This window comes from Acartia tonsa, chromosome 8, assembly GCF_053477335.1.
Source record: "Acartia tonsa isolate MP-2025a chromosome 8, ASM5347733v1, whole genome shotgun sequence".
Lineage (NCBI taxonomy): Eukaryota > Metazoa > Arthropoda > Copepoda > Calanoida > Acartiidae > Acartia > Acartia tonsa.
This window is the reverse complement of record NC_137267.1, coordinates 22,861,399-22,881,189: the sequence shown is the minus strand read 5'-3', so window position 1 is coordinate 22,881,189 and position 19,791 is coordinate 22,861,399. Positions and strand designations below refer to the sequence as shown.

At 30.9% G+C, this 19,791-nt stretch overlaps 1 protein-coding gene across 2 annotated transcripts in view; it reads right to left on the bottom strand.

Annotated features, from left to right (window-relative positions):
* LOC145326312 (uncharacterized) overlaps positions 1–19,791 on the bottom strand; it is a 248,606-nt gene that overhangs the window by 18,318 nt on the left and 210,497 nt on the right. Inside the window, exons 8-13 of one of the 2 annotated variants that reach the window (XM_080169598.1) lie at positions 16,428–16,505; positions 7,368–7,549; positions 5,253–5,327; positions 4,545–4,778; positions 3,641–3,715; positions 2,878–2,908 (exon numbers count right to left, since the gene is read on the bottom strand). In XM_080169598.1, the coding sequence (XP_080025724.1) occupies positions 2,878–2,908; positions 3,641–3,715; positions 4,545–4,778; positions 5,253–5,327; positions 7,368–7,549; positions 16,428–16,505 (675 nt within the window). The remainder of the gene's footprint in view (positions 1–2,877; positions 2,909–3,640; positions 3,716–4,544; positions 4,779–5,252; positions 5,328–7,367; positions 7,550–16,427; positions 16,506–19,791) is intronic. The other variant, XM_080169599.1, reaches the window with a different exon arrangement.

Genomic DNA, 19,791 nt, shown 5'->3' with positions numbered 1-19,791 from the left:
GACTTCGGCCCCTTGGAACAAGCAAATCTGGTTTTAATTTTAAGAGTTTTATTTAAATATTAGTGAAAAATTGTCTGTAATACGATACTATACATGATTTTTCAGTATGGCTGAGAACCAGTTCTAATCCACCGGATATTAATCGGGTTGAAAGCCATTTCTTGTCCAAAAATCTTTTTTTCAAACAAAGATAAGACTGGAGGTTGAAACATATTTTCATCTGTTTATAAATTTTCCTCTTGTGCAAGTTGACCTTAAATGCAAAAATTATCTTTCATGCAAGATTTTTCTAACTATCACACTTCTACTGTGAATTGTTGATAGCAACAAAAATATTACATTTTCAAAAATCCTCATCCCTTTCCATAATTAGATGAAATTATCCTTTCTCTAATCTTCATTTATCTAATTGATAACTTAATTGATATTATCCTTTACATTTTGTTTGGACAAAATAACCCCCACTCTCTCTCATTAAAATTAGTATTAGACTAGTTTGCCAGACAGGGAGGGGACACTACACTATTTATTACACTAGTCCCTAACGTTTGATAGTAACGATTTCTCATTCGTTGGCTTAACAACTTTGTTTTTTTTTCGAATTTTGATTAGTTTTAACTACTTATTGTAATCTACAGAAAGGGTAATTTTGTGCATCATCATTGGGGATGTTGATCAATTTATCGACCATTGTCTTATCCCTTCGATCTATGCTAATTAAATTTTAAAATGCTGTCATACATTTTTTACTTAATGTTTGAAATTAATTTAAATTTTATTATCTGACGTCAAAAGACAATAAACCAATATCGAAATAAAACTTTTAAATTTGTTGGGGTGGGGGGGGGGGGAGGGGGGGATTTTTAGCATAAATATTATGTAAGTGAGAAAATGCAAAATAATTAAATCTCTTAAACTTTAAAATGTGCTATTAAATTCTTAGGACAGCCACCGTTAGAAATTGTAAAATACTAACAGAAAATTAACAGCTGCATTCCTGTCTGTCTGTCTGTCCGTTTGCCTTCTGCAGTTTCATGGAAATTTCATATTTGCAAATTATTAATTTGCAATTTATGAAGCAAAGTTACTCTATGGAAAATTTTTGTGAATAAATTTTTAGCTTTATTTGGCTCAAATGCGAAAGATGTTCTATACTTGCATGTTTGTTAATTTACATGCAACTAAAGATCTCTAGTAATAGGTCTTATTCAGTTTGAAGGTTTTAGGCTATATTCCAAGGGGGTAGGATAACCGCCCAAGACAATGGGACCATACTAAAGCTAATTTTGATAGAACATACCGCCTCGGGAACAGAATAATAAAAATGAAATACCTGTTTTAAAACAATTAGACTATTCTATAATGTAGATCATTTATAAATTTATAAAATACTCCGCGTAAAACTTTAGGATGCTAGTTTATCAACATGATTTTATATGAATTTCAAGGAAGATGATTAAAGTCCCTCAACAGATTATGACGTCATAACCAATGAGAGGCCAGCATAAATTTTACCATTGGTCAATAACAGTGTATACTGGCCTCTCATTGGCTATTCTATCGTATGACGTCATAATCTGTTGAGGGACTTTAATCATCTTTAATTTCAAGTAGTGAAAACATACCCTTAGGTATAAAGGAGGGGACTTATTATTAGTTGGCTGTTTATTACACTAGCCCCTAAAGTTTTGTAATAATGTCTTCTTTGTTGTTAACTTAACGACTTAGTGAATTTTATTAAATTTTGATTGGTTGGTTCATTAAGATGCATATCCAAATGTTTTTACCACTAATTGTAATCTACAGAAGGGGTTATTTTGTGAATCATCATAAGGGATGTACATCGATTTATCGGTGATTATCTTATCCCTTTAGATCCCTGCATAAATCAGCCATTAGATCTTTTATTAAATCTGCGTTATAGTTATGTCAATACAAAGCATATAAGTCCAACAGGGAATCCATAAATAAAAGGGGGAAATAAAATATTTTATCTTAATTTTACAAAACCAGACCAAAAGATGAAACCGCAAAATTTACAAAAAAAACATCAACATTTTTTTGACGGATTAATCTTTTGTAAACTAATTCATCATTTTCGGTTACAATTATTCAGTCAATTTTTGTTCAATTTTAGTATTTTGAAAAATTTGAAAAAAATAAAGATAAACAAATATTTAAGTACTAATTATTATACAGAAAAAAAATATTTCAAGTATTTCATTTTACTTTTCGCGGAAAACTGTCTATATTACTAAGCGATGAATAACTTTTACAGTATGGCTTAGATCCGTTTTATTTCCGACTGACAAAATCTGGTTTTGAGCCATACTGAAAGAAAAACGAAACGTGTGGTGGCAATGGATATAGAATACCATGGGAAGATTTTTGTCATTTTAGGTAGCTAATATGGACTTCTTTATTGGTCAGTTCAAGCTTCCATTAGGTGGGCGGGGATGTGGTCAAGGGGTTGGATGGGGGTATCGTTATTTTAGCCAGCTGTGAGTATCACTTTATTTGTGTACATGAAAATATTAAATTGTAGATAATTGCCCTTGAAAAAAAAATCACAGAATCGGCAATCGATCTTTTAGTGGTCTTTCAACGCATGGATCTGAAACTATTTATAGGTTCCAGGACAAGTGCATGAGTGACAAACGTCGGAGTGGACAAACGCAGTAGTGTCAAAAATATTAGGTTAATTAAGTATTTCTATCAAGGTTAGGTTAAGATATGAATATACTAAAAAGCCCCTCGCATTAAAAAAAATGTATAAAATATGTAAGGTTAGGTAAAGTATTCATCCGACGTTTGTCACTCCTGCGTTTGTCCTAGGAGCTATTTATATAATAGCTGCGGTACTGAAGAGGATCTTACCGTGTTTTGAATGTCAGAAACTCCCATAAGTCTAGATATAAGAAAATATTCAAACATGTTTTATTTAAAATTTTAATCAGGCTCGTGTTCAAAGAGGGGCTTGAGCCTTGTGGGGGCTTAAAATGCGTTCTCCCTACAAAACTCCCCCCCCCCCCCACCTTTTGTGTTTAAAACAAGGATGAAAACATCAATAAGTAGCAAAGATAAAACCATGGAATTAAATTGACTTGAAATGGCATACAGAATAATAGATAGAAAATATACAAAATTTGAAGAAAAAAATCACGAAATCTTTAAAAAGAAATGTTTATGACTTTTGAAGTATGACCGACTGTCAGGTGGACAAAACAAAGCCCCTAGAGGCTAGGGGCGAAGCCGCTAGTCTATAATACAAAGTAGAACTATGTCTGTCTGTCCGTCTGACCGTCTGTCTGTCCCTTAAGATCTCGGTAACCACTGAACCGATCGGATTCTACTCTTCAGGGTTTATACCTATTGGTCCTGTGGTGGTTTTAAGCTATAACCCAACCCCCCAAAAACAAAAAAAAACCTTGCTGAAGATTTCCTTGGTCCATTTTTCTTTTTCTTTTTTTTTTGCTGAAGATTTTCTTGGTCCTTTTTATTGATCACCTCTTGGGGCAAAGCCCCTAGAGGCTAGGGGCGAAGCCGCTAGTTCTTCATATTAGGCTATATTTTTCTGTTTACTTCCCATAATCCCTATAGCTTTTCAATTCAAATATCTTTTTATGCTTGAATATTTTGCCTTGAGTGGTGATATGTGACGTTGGTTGTATCTCTTGAAATGTTGAAGCTGGGTAAAACAAAATAATCTACAAATCTGAAAAAATAACAAAATTATTAAAGACATTCAGGGAGGGAGGGAGGGGACATTGAGCTGTTATTACCAGGGATTTAAAGTGATAGGACAATGATCCATAAATTGATGTTAATACCTAATACACAAAATTCCTCCTTCTGTAGATTACAATTAGTAATTGAAATGTTTGTACACTCAACTTAATGAACCAACTATTCAAAATTCATTAAAGTTTCCAAAGTTATTAAGCCAACAAATACGAAATCATTATTATAAAACTTTGGGGACTAGTGTATTAAACGGCCCAATGTCCCATCCCTCCCTGGTTTATTACACTAGTCCCCAAAGTTTTATAATAATGTTTTCACATTCGTTGGCTTAACGACTTTGGGGGCTTCCATTGAATTTTTTTTTAAACGTTGGTTCATTTAGTTGTGTGTCCGAACGATTCAACCACTAACTGTAATCTACAGAAAGGGTTGTTTAGTATTTCATCATTGGGGACGTATATCTATTTATCACCTATGGTCTTATCCCTTTAGATCCCTGAATGACATTGAATGTCTATAACATTTAGACTGACCAGAATATTTCAGAAAAGATTCGTCCTGTTGATGTCAAATATTCATCTCATTTGAGTGGGATGGGTGAAAAAAAGGCTACCCCATAAAATATAAGGTTTTCAATGAAAGGCTTTTTAGGTTGAACTTTGTGCCAAGACAATTCCTGATTCTAATAATATAATTAATTATCTGACATTGAAATTTAAGTTTTTAATATCTCTAGTATAACGCAGTTTACCTTAAAATAGATATGATTACTTAACAAAAAGTTTTGGGATAAAACTTACTTATTCAATAATTTAAACTCATATCCATTGACGAGAAAGAATGGTTCAGGCGCCAGACGGAGGGCCAGCACAAAACCTTGTTCCTCCACGGAGTACACGTTCTCTTCGGCCTCGTTGAACATCACGTCCTCCATGGTCAAGGCGTCCTCGTAGTCGGAGTCAAGGCTGGTGGGTGGGGTGGTTGTGGGCCTCTTCTTACGTCTGCGCACAGCTCCGCGCGCACGCCAGTTAAATCTGAAATTATACAAAGAGTACAGAGATGCTTAGTAAACTCAGAAACAATACAAAGAGTTATTTTTATTGAACAGAGGTTTGTTAGAAAGCTCATAAACTCATTTATAACTGAATTTATTAAAGGTAAAAAATGAATCTATTTAAAGTAAAAAAGCAGTAAAAGCAAAAAGCATATTATTCTATATTAGTATGATGCAGACCTCTTGGTGAAGTGAAACCAGCATGAATGCTTAATTTTAAATTACAATATCTTTTTGAGACCTATATTGACCTCTCAAGGAGGTAAATCAAGCAACACAGCTTGGTCTAATTAGACAAAATAAATAAATTATTTATGTTAAGCTGTATTTGATAAAACCTCAAATGAGAAACTAAGGCTTCATCATTTCAACAAGTGATACAGACCTATGAGGGAAGTAAATCAAACATTTCAGACTTGGACTAATAATACAAAAATAACAGGATGTATTCTACCTGGTTGTGGCTTCATTTTCGTCATCGGGCATTTCAGTTGAAGTTCCAATTCTTTCCATCCCAGAATCGTCGTCACTAGAGGGGTTAGTTACATAATATTATGTCAAGGAAATAGCATTTTGTTCCTGAAGAACAAGCTTCGGTTCTAAAGGGGCTTAGAAGTTTGGTTGCAAAAATGTATTTTGGCATAAAAGGTTGAAGTATGTATCATTAAATATTTTTAGGGGGAAAAATCACAAGCAAATTTAAGATATGCGTACAGAAAAAGGCACAGATTTGCTTTCATACTTTTAAGCCACTTTAAAAGATGGAAGAAAAAGGATGAAAAAAGAAGAATTTGAGAAAAGAGAAGGATATATACAGATAGAATAACAGTTTTGAGATAATGGATGAAATAGTGTTATTCAGAAAATGCTCTAATTTAGCAACAAAAAGGTTGACAAAATATATTTTAAAACTTAATTTTTATTTTCATATTCTTGGCAAATTGTCTAAAATCTAATGCAATACATGTTTTTTTCAGTATGGCTAAGAACCAGTTCTAATCCAGCGGATATGAATCGGTTTCAAAGCCGAACTGGAAAAAAGTTCCTAAATCAAAACTACATTTTAAAGACCTCAAATTAACAACTCTTTAACTTATAACAATTGTCAATCAAAAACTGGCAGATAAAAATTGACACCAAGAACAAAAATGATCATTAACACTGTCGACCTTTTCACAAGAAGAGATATTAGTTAATAGATAGATTTATAGATAGTTTAAGTTACACTGTAAAAAATATGCAAAAATGTATAATGATATTGCAAAAAGGGATTGTTTAATTTTTTGCCTTAAATTCAGGCTAATATATAAAATAGTCATTATTTTGTACCATGTAGTTTTTAGGTATTTTATGGAATTTTAGTTGAAAAATAACAATAATGAAACAATTCCTTCTGCATATCATGAAGTGTTTTGGTCAAATATTTTTTACAGTGTATTTTTTTTAGATAGGAGTATTATTTAAAGAAGAATAATAGTCATTACAATGTGTAAGAGTAAATATTATGATATTATGATGAATCAGTATTTAATAACAATAGACTCACACACACACACTCACACACACACACACACACACACATACACACATTCATAAGGTTCATTAGCCAAACATTGTTCTTAACATACTTTTTATCTTGACAAAAGCGAAGCTTCTCTAGATGTCTAACACTGGAAAACCTAAACCTTTTTATTTTTTACCCTTTTTAAACAAAATCTCCAAATTAAACCTACATAAAGAATACACAAACATGAAACAACTGCAAGACTTATTTATGACTAATGAATCTTTAGAATGAAATGTAAAATTTCTACTAGGTTAAGTCGTGAAAATGTTTTTCCTTCTTAGGCAAGAATTATTTAAAATCATGAATTGAAAAAATACTTTGAGTTTAAATTAATAAAGAACCTACTTACCAAAAGTTCTTTATTAGATAATAAACTATACTATTAATATTAAAAGTTAATCTGTGTCTAAATTGTCTATGTTTTTTATCCCCAATTTTTTCAGTAATATAAAATACTATGCTTTTATCATAAAATTTTGCCTTTATCTTTCTTATAAAAAAATAATTGCTTTCTGCAGTAATTGACCAAAAATATAAAAAGAAATGTTTTTAAAATAAAATATATATAGTGAAAAAGTGTAATAAAAATACGAAAAATCCCTGGCATCCCTGATCTATCCCGCATCAATTTATCCCCATTCTTGCTCCCCTCCCCCCTCTTGTCTGTGGTGTCGCCTCTACCTAACCATATCCTGTCTCAAATCTTTAATCAAATCAGGGAGGGAGAGGAATGTGGCATTTGTCTTAATCTTTCCTTATTTTCAAGATGCCAAAGATTGACTTTTACATGATAAAAGTTAGAGGGATAATTGATTAATTATTCTTTATCTTATCCCTGCATTCCTGAATCAAAAGCTGTATGTATAGAGTAAGTACATGCAAAAAGTCGCTTGTGTCATTTTATCTTTGTCAAAATAATTAAAAAGTACATATTTTGTACTTTTACAGTAAAAAAAGTACAAAAAGTCGGTGTCAAGGCGTCGTCGTTTGATATATATTTACCCCTGGTGGTGTACACGCCAATCAGCTGTTGTTGTCTCTGGAACCGGTTCTTCAGTGGTTGTGGGGAAGCCGGATGTCGTTGTTGTCTCATCATAGTCGCCATCTTGAATTTCTTCAGTAGTGGTGGCTGGCGACCGCTTGGAGCGACGGGGAATGTTAGCACCGGTGGCGAGCTTGATTTGCTGAAAAATCATACAAAATCAGATAGCGAATTCTTTGATATAATTAAGCAAAATTGGTAAGAAATAACATGCTTAAACAATTTTGATGTAAAAACAGATAAATGTGCTACCCAGAATAATAAAATCAGTGCAAAAAAGTTAATGAAAAAAATTGTAAAAAATCTGCATATGCATAAAAAAAGTCAACCACTTAAAATTTTTGTGGAGGTTGGATCCGGGCTTTAAATTGATAAATTTACTGATTAATTTAGGCAAAAAACAAGAAAATTTATGTCCATAAATAGCAAAAATATTATAAACTAATAAGTCGCAATTTATTTTGCTTGGACGGTCAAATGAACATACTTAAACACGATATCTTATAGAAGATACGCTCTTAGGTAAATTTTTACAAATTTGAAAAGAATTTTGAGTCACAAATATCATTAAAATATATGTTATGTATATTATTCCGAACAAAATCCTTATTTGAAACAAAATATGCTATTAACTCTTACAAAACAGGGATGATTTTGAATGGTGCTAGCGTACTTTATTTGTCTGCTTTGTAAGGTACAAATACGATAATTTTTAAATATTTTATTTTTTAATAAAAAAGCTTTGCTCTGGTAAATTTACATTTTCATTTAAGCAATAAACAGCTAACAATATCTTAGATGTAAAAAAAACAGTGAATTATAAACATAGAGAATTAAGAATGCAATAGTTTTGGAAAAAATAGGATGCAAATTACTGTTAAGGAATTCGCCTTTTTACAGGTCCGTCTATTAAGTGGACAAATTATAGAGATGCTCTGCTACAAAAAAAATAACTAAACTCAGCCTTTTTTTAAAAGAACTAATTGACCTAAATGTCCTGACTAAGTTTATGACTTTGAAGCGTTAATCAGTTGGGAAGGTGAAATATATTATACTTTCTTAAAACTGTTTTCTAAGATTGATTTGTCATTTATGCTGAAGATTTCTTTCCTCTTCATGAAGGACAACCCTATATACAATTAATATATATATATATATAATTATATTTCATAATGACAAAGTGAAAAGGAAAATGTATAAAAATAACTTTTTTCGAATTCATATTAGTGTGTTGATAACTCCTTCTAAAACTTCAATCTTTCTACAAGATTTTAAGTGGTTAAAAATTGAAGGCTTTGATTTTCTTCTTAAGATATCAAAATTATTTTCATTCTCCTAACCGTTAAAAGGTGAAAAAATGGGCTGGGTTTAGCTAAAAATGCATTTTAAAGTCAAATATTTAAACTTTGATTTTTATCTTATTATATAGTGACTCCTATACACATTTCTTCTCTACTAAAAATACCTTTAATTGGCTTATTTATTAAGGCATTTTTTTTCCAAAAATACAAATTTTCAGATTTTTGTCAGAAGTTATAGAGTAAACGAAATTTTAGATTTCTCAATAAAATTAATAGTAATACTTCAATTCAGTTAACATCAAACATTAATATCGAGCTTTATCTATAATGCTAAATGTTAGCTATATTGTAGACGTAAATATACGGCAAGACGTAAATACTATGTAAGTCATAACCACTTTCATCAAATTCCATATATTCGACCATAAACTGCTGTTAAAATGAATCTACAAAATATTTTTGAGTTTGACTGATTAGGTTTTTTTGACTTTACTTTTAAGTTTTTTTATAGTGCCAATTAAAAATTACGTCATACTGGCTCACCATTAGTCAATATATACATTTTGTATACTGGCATGCCTTTGGTAATTTAGTCTGTGTATTGGCCTATCATTGGTGATTTGTTTTATATGACGTCACTCTTTTTATAGGTACTATAAACAGCTTATTTACTTTATCCTTTTTATTTTGTTTTAATTCATGTACAATGTATAAAAAGTGTGTATACTGTCAAAAATGGTCTGAAATTGGGCCACTCATCTATACAAACCCCTTTTTTCCTTTCATAGCTCTATTCATATGTGTGTAAAGACAATGGGGGTAAATTAGCTTTTTACCTTTGTTTATGGAAGCACGTACCATACACAATAAAGTTATGGTACTAGAGTATTAATGGGACGTAAAGACGCTTGGGGTATAGTCCCTTTCGTAACATCGCACGTTGTGGGGCGATTCTTCGTATTTTTCACAGTAGCTTTTCTCCTATTTCTAGCCCCTGCGGGGGGCTCTAACCCTGCGGGGCCAATTACCTAACCCTGTGGAGCAATCACCTAACCCAATATAACCTAACCTAACCTAAAATAACCTATAAAAAGTCATTTTAAAAATACGACGAATCGCCCCTTATGGGGCGATGTTACGAAAGGGACTATTCCCAACGCTTGTGTCCAAAAAAGGAAGACTACTTATTAAATAATTTTTACCATTCTGCCTTATGTGGTTGATAAAATAAATAGATCACAATTTTCTATGCTACAAGCTAATTTAGAAGCAAGTATCTACAAGTAAATTGGGACAAGAAGGCTATTTTTGATTTTTTTCCTTCATTTATTTGTAGTTATTTTATTTGCTGGTCATTTGTGTTAGTTAAAATCTTGCTAATACCAGTCTATAGAACTATATGGTAGATATTTCAGCTACATTAATCACAAGAAGGTACATTGACACTTAATTCAATTTATTTTTGATTATTCATCTATTTTGTAATTCTATGTGCTAGTTATTTCAGGATGAATTTAAAGATATTCAATCACGTCCGCGTTTACGCAGTTTTTAAATTGACAAATTGCAAAACATTTTCAAAAGAACATAAAAAGGTAAATGCGATTCAATAGGAGGAGTATTTTAATGAAAAAAGGAAAATCCTATTATATGAAGTAAGGTTTTTTAGTCTGTAGCTTAAATTAACAAGTTTTTAGATAGGTCTTGGTGTATTTTTCGGTGGCTATTTTTTGCTTTTCCCATCACTTAGAATAAAGAAAAGAAACGCAGCCGCTAGTTATGATATAAAACTGTGATACTAAAATTTTTAGATTCATGGACAAGTTTATGTTTTAAAATGGTTATTTTATGGGGAAGTGAATGCGGGCCCAAATTTAATCTAACATATAAACAATAATTCTTTTCTTAATCTGCCTTAAGCACGATTCTAGTTAGGTAAGAAGTAGGGAAGTATATCCAGGGATTTTAATCCTTTTAGATTGTGGAATTTTTGTGTGTAATTGTATCCCATTCCCCATATAACTCTTTGGAAGTACAAAAGATCTTGCTAATCGCTAAACCGATATTATTATCTTTAACAGTGCAGCTCCTCGTAGGTCCTGGGATGGTTTATAACTATTTTGGTAGGGTACCACCAACCTCCCTAACCTAGGAAAATGATACCTCCGAATTATCAATTTTTTAGTTTTACAAAATTTTTTTGGCCAGAGTAAATATTTAGGTGCTAACATGCCTATATATCGAATTATGGGTGTTTTAAAAAGATAATGGTTGTCTTAATGTCTTAACGAGAAACCGTTAAATTCGCTACACGAACGACACACAAAAGTACAAACTTTTTCGAGAAGCTTCGCTAATAAAAAGATGCAGACATAAAAATCAATGATAACCTTTTTTGTAACATATTCTTATTGTTTCAATTCTAGACCAATTTTTCTAAATTCTTTGATAGCCATTCTAGCTAAACTAGGGTCCTACCATTAAATCAACACATTATTAAGGCCATAATGTATTAAAAAAAAACATTTTATGTTATGTTTTACACCCGAATTATTTTCTTAATAACAAGTTTAAAAACAGTTACTGACTGTACCTCCCATACTAACTGAGAAAGAGGGGACAATGGGCAGTTTATCACACTAGTCCCAAATTTTTTGTTTAATTAGAGTTTCTTATTCGTTGGCTTAACAACTTTGGGGTAATTATAATTTTTTGATTTATAAAGTGTTCAAACGAAAGGGTTAATTTTGTGTATCATCATTGAGGATTTACATAAATTTATCGGCCAATATCTTATCCCTTTAGATCCCTGACTTACTACAGACCCTAATTATGTAGTAGCTGCACTACAGAAAAAAAACATGAAAGTACATATGCATGAAATCTCATGTTTTATACGTTTATTGTAGATCAATATGAATACATTTTATACTTAAAATCTAGAAAATTATGATGCTAAATTTTTTTGAATATTAAGTATTCGAAAAAAAAACTCTATTTGGGGAGAATAATATTTTTTTTAATGTCTTGATTTTTTGTGTTGTTTTTGACATGACTTGAGTAAAACAGAAAACTATCGACCTAATAGAGATATTCTAGAGAGAATGAGATACTCTCTAAATTAGCCAATGGGATGAAATTGGAGGTTCCTTTTTAAACATCTCATTGAGCTGCTAATAATCTACTGAAAAATACTTTTCTACTTTTAGGTAATCTTTTGCTTGTTAACATTACATATTATATTACTTTCAAAGCATTCAAATTTGTTTCGGCTTCATTTACCATTTCAACAAGGACAGTTTCATCCATAACTAGCAGGGAGGGAAGGGACATTTACCTGTAGATATACTAGTAGCCAATAAATATGTTATCTTATTAGTTGGATCAAAAACTTTGGTTACTTTTGTTGAATTTTCATTGGTTTTTGAAACTTTAAACTTTTGAATATTTTTAATATAAAGAGGTGGTACTTTTGCTTGTCAAAAGTGGGGATGTAAACAATTATCTTTATCCTTTCAATTTAATGAGAACCGTTTTATAGAGTATCTGCGTTACAATAGCAATTAACTAATTTACTACGTGTTTTACTCTTATCATGAAACATTTTAGTTGCCATTTATTTAGATTCATGTTTAAACAATTTAAGTTTATTAAAACCTACACACTAAAGTGTCAAGATGTATGTTAGAATGTTTTTCCACAATTATAAAGAGGATTTATTATATGTCCAGGTCAGGTACTTTAGGCCATTTAGTTGGTATATTTCACAGTGATCTAAGCGATAATTCGATGTAGACCACTAATTGTACATAAAATTAGCCTTCCGTATTTAATAACTATCGGTGGGAAAGTTTGGACACTGATAGTTTGTACTAACCAATCAAGATTTAATAAAAGTTCCAAAGTTTTAATTCCAACGAATGAAAGAACTTATCTATAAACGTTTATAAATCCGTATTAATTACAGTCAAAAGTCCCCTGTTACCTGATTTTTTAAAAATATCTGCAATTTTGGAAACTTTATAAAAAAAACAAGGAAAAGTACAGTAGAAAAATGCAGTCCCTCGCGTGCTTGTAGGTCTTTATTATCTATTTCATCAAAGTAGTTGAAATCAGCATTGTAATTTTTATTAGGATGTTTGAAAAGATCTTTCAAAATATTTTTGAAAATCCTCAAATTCAAGTGAATCTCTGTAAAACCCTACCAACCTATTGATAGATTTAAAAGGGATTTTTTAGGTTAGGTTAAGGACTATAAGCGTAAGGGGAGTTTAGAGACCCCCCCCCCCCCTAAACATTTTTGGTATCGTCTTCCCTTTTTTCCACACCTAAAAGTTTCACACCCTTGACAAAACAATTTTGACAATATGAAACTTTTTGTTGCACCCTACATAAAAATCATATATTTATAGCTTAAGATAATCCACAGGTCTAAGCTATCATTATCCAGTGGTCCAAAATTACAATAGATTTATAAAATAGATCATTTTGAATAGTTCAGCTAAACTATAGAATATTTCCAGTGAGGAAACGGACATTGGACTGTGAATAAAACTGTCCCTCAAAGTTTATAATTAAGTTCTGATATTTGGAAGCGCATTTACTTCGGGAAGACATTGGAATCAGGTACAAAACAATATCTACCAATAATTTTCATCTACATAAGTGGTATTGTTGTTTATCATAATTGGGGAACCAAATAATCATAAATCATCCATAGTCCAATTCTTAAATTTGTCTATTCTATTTCTCTATTGTCACTGTAAATTGGATGTAAATACACTTATTATAGACAATCTAAATCCATTAACTTTTAATAATTGCCCACTTCAGTACAGATAAAGAGTTCGGTGTACCATTGATTCCACCAAAAAATATAAGCATTTTAGCATTTCCTTATTATTAATTCAAATAAGGCTCTAAAAGAGTATTACCGACAAACTAACATTGAAATCTTTGTTAATAAAATGTGTTTTTTAATGATTTTTTTACATTATATTTACATCTACATTTTGTTCAAAATTAATAATTTTTTTTAGAAACATGAAATGCTATTCTGATAATGATAATGTTACATCAATACTAGAATTACAGCTTTTTTATAAATAAAAAAAAAGATTTAAAATCTTGATGATAGATTTTTTGAACAGCTTTCCATGGATTGAACCAAATTAACATGTTATTTTCTCCCTTAAACTATTTCAATTCATACTTAAATGACCCGAGAAAAATGCGTATTATTTTTAAAAGCGAAGCTTTTCTATAATTAGGGTAGGTCCGTACGTCCGTCCGTCCGTCCAAGATAGATAGCTTTTATTGGTTAATTTAGGCATGTTAGAATTGTCCTATCGATTTCAAACTTTGCATGATGATTCCTGTAGTAGTTATGTACGATTTAGAAAGCGTAGCAACTCTATAATCATTACCAGAATGTCCGTACGTCCATTCTAAACATGTTGATTTTTCTACTTTTTTAACAACTATTTTTTTTGTGATCTAATTATCCGTTTGATCTGATTTTTGGTATATTGATTCCTGGGACAACAAAGAACAATAGTAGAAGCAAAGCAACTCTATAATCAAGTCCTAAAAATGTAAGTATGTCCATAAACATTATCATGTATCAAGCAGTTTTTCAACAAATTTACTTACAATTTTGCTTCGAATCTTTCGATACTTTTATATTCTGATATTCAGTTCAGACACTATACAAGTGTTAATGTCCGTTTGTCCTACCGTTTCAGTGCTTCGCTTTTATGGATGTTGTCATCCTGGTTTTTTTCTGCAAACTATTTTAGTACAATTTTCTTTTTAAACAAGGATGTTTATATCCAAAAAGCAGCTTTATAAACAAATACATAAGAAAGATTAAAGATTTAACAGTTTAAAAAAAATATTGCCTTATATTTTGATTTCAACTTTTCAATACTCTTTTAGGAAACTTTTTTTTATTTCTAAGAGGAGAGAGCTTAAAGTTTTCTATAAGTAATTTAAAAAAGACAAAATTCTGTCTTTTCACATAACAAATATCCCCCCCCCCCCTCCAAATATAAATTCTAATCTTTGACAAGCAACCTTTGCAAAACTCAGATAAACTCAGTAAGTTATAGAGTAGTATAAACAGACAAAAAATTGTTGCATTATAGAGATGGAAATAATTTTTGCAAGTATTTGCTAACATGAAATCTTTCACTGCACATGCTACACGAAATTTAGGGATTGCAAAATTTGAAGGAAAATATATCATTTTCAGTGTTTTAAAGATCAAAACTTTTTCTGTATTCTTTTGTTAGGAAAGAAAGTAATTTATCTTTCATTGATCTAGCTCTGTACTAAATATTTTGTGACATTATGGAATCATCCTAGCAATTTGCAACCCTAGTTACTTATCCTTGTAAGCATGGCAAATATAAAGATACAGAAACTGCTTAGCATAGCATAATCTCCGGACTTTAAAACATGCAACTCCATGAATTTTGACAAGGTTTAGCATTAAAAAAGTGGCACCTTTCGCGCATTTTCTTGAGTCTATCATTGGTTTGTGTCTCATGGGGGTAGGGGGCAATGGACTCCAAAAATTATACACTCATTCTGTAATTCAATAGCTTAAAGGCTTTTAAGAGTAATATTGGATTGTAAAAAGTAAAAGTGTCCAATCCTTTAACTAATCACTAACTACAAACAGGGTAATTTTGTCTAAAATAATTAGGGGCATATCATATCAACGTCCATTATCTAATCCCATAGGCTCACTAAATATAGATCAAATTATATGCTATTTAAAAGAAAAAAATTAAAACTGAACCTTTCTAAAAACCGTGTTTGAAAACATTGCTTTAAAGCTTATCAAACGAGGCAGAGAAACATAACCGCAATTAACATTTGTCAAACAAACAATTTGGAAAAAGATAATTATTCACTAAAGAGAATCAACAAATAAATATGTTACAAATAAAAACTAATATTTATTGTTTTTAAACTATATTCTTTTTAAAATTAAATAGTTTGACATGCATTTTAATAAAGATAGTTCAATCCAGGACTATTCTGTTTTAATGTTTTTACTTGAATTAATTTTTAGACTTTATTTCATTTAAAGATTAAAACCAAAACTTTTTACATGTTTCTTTTCTTCATAGCAATTCTTCTTTTAGTGTCTGTTTGGATTAAAATTATTTAAAGTAAACACACCAACAAGTAGCTGCGCTACTTATTAATCTGATACAAAATTTAGCCATAATGTCATAAGCATGAGTAGTACTTTCATTTGGTCTGCAAGTGATTTTAAAAGGAATACAGGGATAGCTCAATGGCAAGAGAAGAATAATATTTTTTTTATCAAGAATTATACATTTGTTTTGAGAAACGAAAAAAGACTTAAACGCAAGAACATAAAAGTATCGTAAACAATAAAAAAGATTTTTAGCTTCTAGTGATCCAAACCTTTGCTGTACTAAACTGTAGCTGTCAATCCCACAAACAGTAGAAATAAAGTAGCAATGGATGTAGAAAATAATTGGATATTATGCCAGTGGAAAATTGTAGTCTAATCAGTTTATTGTTAAGTTCTTTCAGTCCATAGGACGGGAGGGGATGGGGTAAAGGCAGTGAATGGGGGGGAGGGATCGTTATTTCAGCCCGCCACAAGTTCCACTTTATTAGAGTACATGATAATCTGGTGTAAGATCCATTAATGATAAATCCATTAAACAAACTTACCCTCATGTATCTGATGAGCTTGATCTTGTCCTTCTTGTCGCCGGTGCTCAGTGGCCATTCCCAGTCAAACTCTAAGCCCTGAAATATAAAGAAAGCATTAGTTTGTTTGGCAGGTATTGTCATAAATCACAGTTTATTTATGGAGAGAGGAGATATTAGGCTGTTTATTACACTAGTCCCCAAAGTTACAAAATAATACCGTTTTCTTGTTTGTTGGCTTACCAACCTTGGGGACTTTTATTGAATTTTAATTGGTTGGTTCAATTAGTTAATTGTCCAAACGTTTTAACCACTAATTTTAATCTATATAATGGGTTATTTTGTGCATCATCATTTGGGATGTACATCAATTTAATGCCAATTGTCTTATTCATTTAAATTCCAACAGTTTATTACTGTAAAATATCTTATCAAGGCTATAGTCTATAGTTACATATTGTTTAAATTTAATAAACAAAGAAAAAGACCAGCGATTTGCGAGATAATTTGTTACAGACAGATATATTATCTCATCTTATATTGTTATAAACAAGGAAACTAATATTTTGCAATCTTAACCTATTGTTATAATATTTTGTTATTTTTAGTTTATTTTTGAGTGTTTTTTTTTAGCGGTATCTATTATATATAGTTTGGTAAAAATAAGTGTTTTGAAGAATAATATATACAGTTATTTTATATTAAACCAATATCTTTATATATTAAAGTAATTGGATGTTTGTGTTTGTTATCATGACCCCAAAAATTGCTTGAACGGTAAGTATACTATTTTTGTTAAAAATTTCTTAATTTCATGACAAAATGTAAGAAAATTTTGAACCAAAAGTGTTGAAAAGGTTAAATTAAGTTAAATAGATGAAATCATGCAATTTATGCAGTAATTTACATCATACAAAAATAGTTAGTAGCGCGAAGCAGCCTACAAAGTGCCTACAAAAATTACGTCATATCATACAAATGACCAATTAAAGGCCAGTATACAATATACATTGTAATTGACAAATTAATGGTAAAATCTATACTTGCATATCATTGGTCATTTGCATTGTATGACGTCATTTTTTATAGGTACTATAAGCTACACTGTAAATAGCCTCCAGCCGACCGACTGATCGACCGACAGCCATTTTTTCAATCATCATAACCAAATAACCTCTGACATAAATATATACAATTTTTGGAACCCCGTTATTTTGTACAGACCAATCATATTTTAATCTTCCGAACAAAGTTTTTAAAATTACTAATAGTTTTTTTTTCTCTCGAATATTTATACCTACCCCTGGTTAAGCTTTTCTTTGTAAGTGTTATCTAATGCTTAAGAATCAAACAAGAATAATTGCTAAAATAGGCACCACGGGGCTAAAAAACTAGTTTTAATCTTATAATTGTACATTCTATATCCGCGGAAAGCCGTTTATAATACGATACGAGAAATAACTATTAACGGTAGTTGAAACGTTCGCCATAAAGCCATATGTTACACTAAACATTGCATTACCGACGAATGACAGACAAGGACAAAACACTCATAAAATAGGTTTACTCCTATTTTTGTAGTTCGTGATGTTCAAATGCATTATGGACGTACAGACCAACACCTAAATATTAAAGCGTAGCTTCGCTACCTAAAAGTGTAGCAGCTTAGCATCTTCTTTATATCTAACTGTATATATAGGTCACAATAAGAGTTACCGCATTTTCCTAGCTAGATTCATAACAAAAAGACCCCTTTTATCCAGGTACAGAAGCGAATAGCAAAATATTTAGCTTTTGGTGAATTCTTTGGTCCTTAAACAGGCACAATTCAATACCACGCATTGTACAGAAAAATGTTGTTTCATTGATAATTGTGTTTGCTTTCAATTGGATATGGTCTGTCAGTTTATTTTGATTTTAAGACTTATATATTCATTGCCTTAGTGCCATGAAACAAACTCGTGATAACAATTTAGTTGTTATTTTGTTTGATTATCTGCTTTACCACTTAAAACATTAGAAGAGAGGTCGAAAATTATGGAAGATTATTAAAGTCCCTCCACAGATTATGACGTCATACGATAGAATAACCAATGAGAGGCCAGCATAAATTTTACCATTATTCAATTACAGTGTATACTGGCCTCTCATTGGCTATTCCATCGTATGACGTCATAATTTGTGGAGGGACTTTAAATATCTTCAAAGTATGGGCCAAATTAAACCTTATAGGAAACTGGGAATAAATGTTCAAAGGTGCTTGCTTTAAATCCTTTTTTCTTTTTTGTTACTGCTAACCTAAAGGGTTACATAAAATACGGCAGAAAAGGATAAATAAAAATGCAATTTTTGATAGAGTGTCGGTCTTTCTGTCTGTCTGTCATTTACTAATATGGAAGTATTTAGCATTTAAAAATAGATCATGGATGGCATACCTTCTACATGCTATTATAAGAGCTTTTTTATCTGACACTATGACCAAAATAATAAACTAAATGGGAAGAGGTAAAATGAAAAAAGGGCCTTTATGAGAGAAACATAAAAACAAAATGATATCACTAAAAACTGCCATGATAATGTAAAGAAAAGTTATTTATTGTTAACTTTAGCTCTAAGTAAAAATAGCTAATCCTTTCCATTCAGAGATTCTATATTCATTTTGTATTAATGTTTATGTTTTTAGTAGCAAAGCTATTCTATAAGTATTTGTACCTGTCTGTCTGTCGTTAATATAATCAATAGCAGTGAAGATAATCTAATCCAACTTTGATAAGCAATTATCATCTTTTTTAAACTTTAGAAATATTATGATTCAATATCTAAAAGATTTTTTTTTGTGAATCAATATGCAATAAACTCAATATTGAGTATATCAACTCAATTTGTCTCAATGTATTGTACCAAGTTGAACTGGATTGTTTATGAGAATACTTTAATTTAAATACGGGGATTTAAAGGGATAAGAAAATAATGTACATCCCCAATGAAGATACACAAAATTACCCCTTCTGTTGATTATAATGATGGTTAAATCATCTAGTCACTCAACTAAATGAACCAACCACATTTAAAAAAAGTTCACCAAATTTGATAAGCCAAGAAATAAGAAAACTTTAGTGACTAGCGTAATAAACACTAAACAGCCCAATGTCTCCACCCTCCCTGAATTATTCGCTGTTAGACAAGGGCGTGATTAGATAACAATCACATAATAACTAATGCAGATTAGGGCACCATAACAATACACAAATATAATAGATTACTAATTTTATATTATTAAGTCATACGTTTTTTGTCTAAAGCTAAAGATCTCGGAATTTTATGTTTCGAATTAGCTGTACTTTCCAGGAAAGCTTTATAAATATCTTTAGGGGGTTTGAATCAC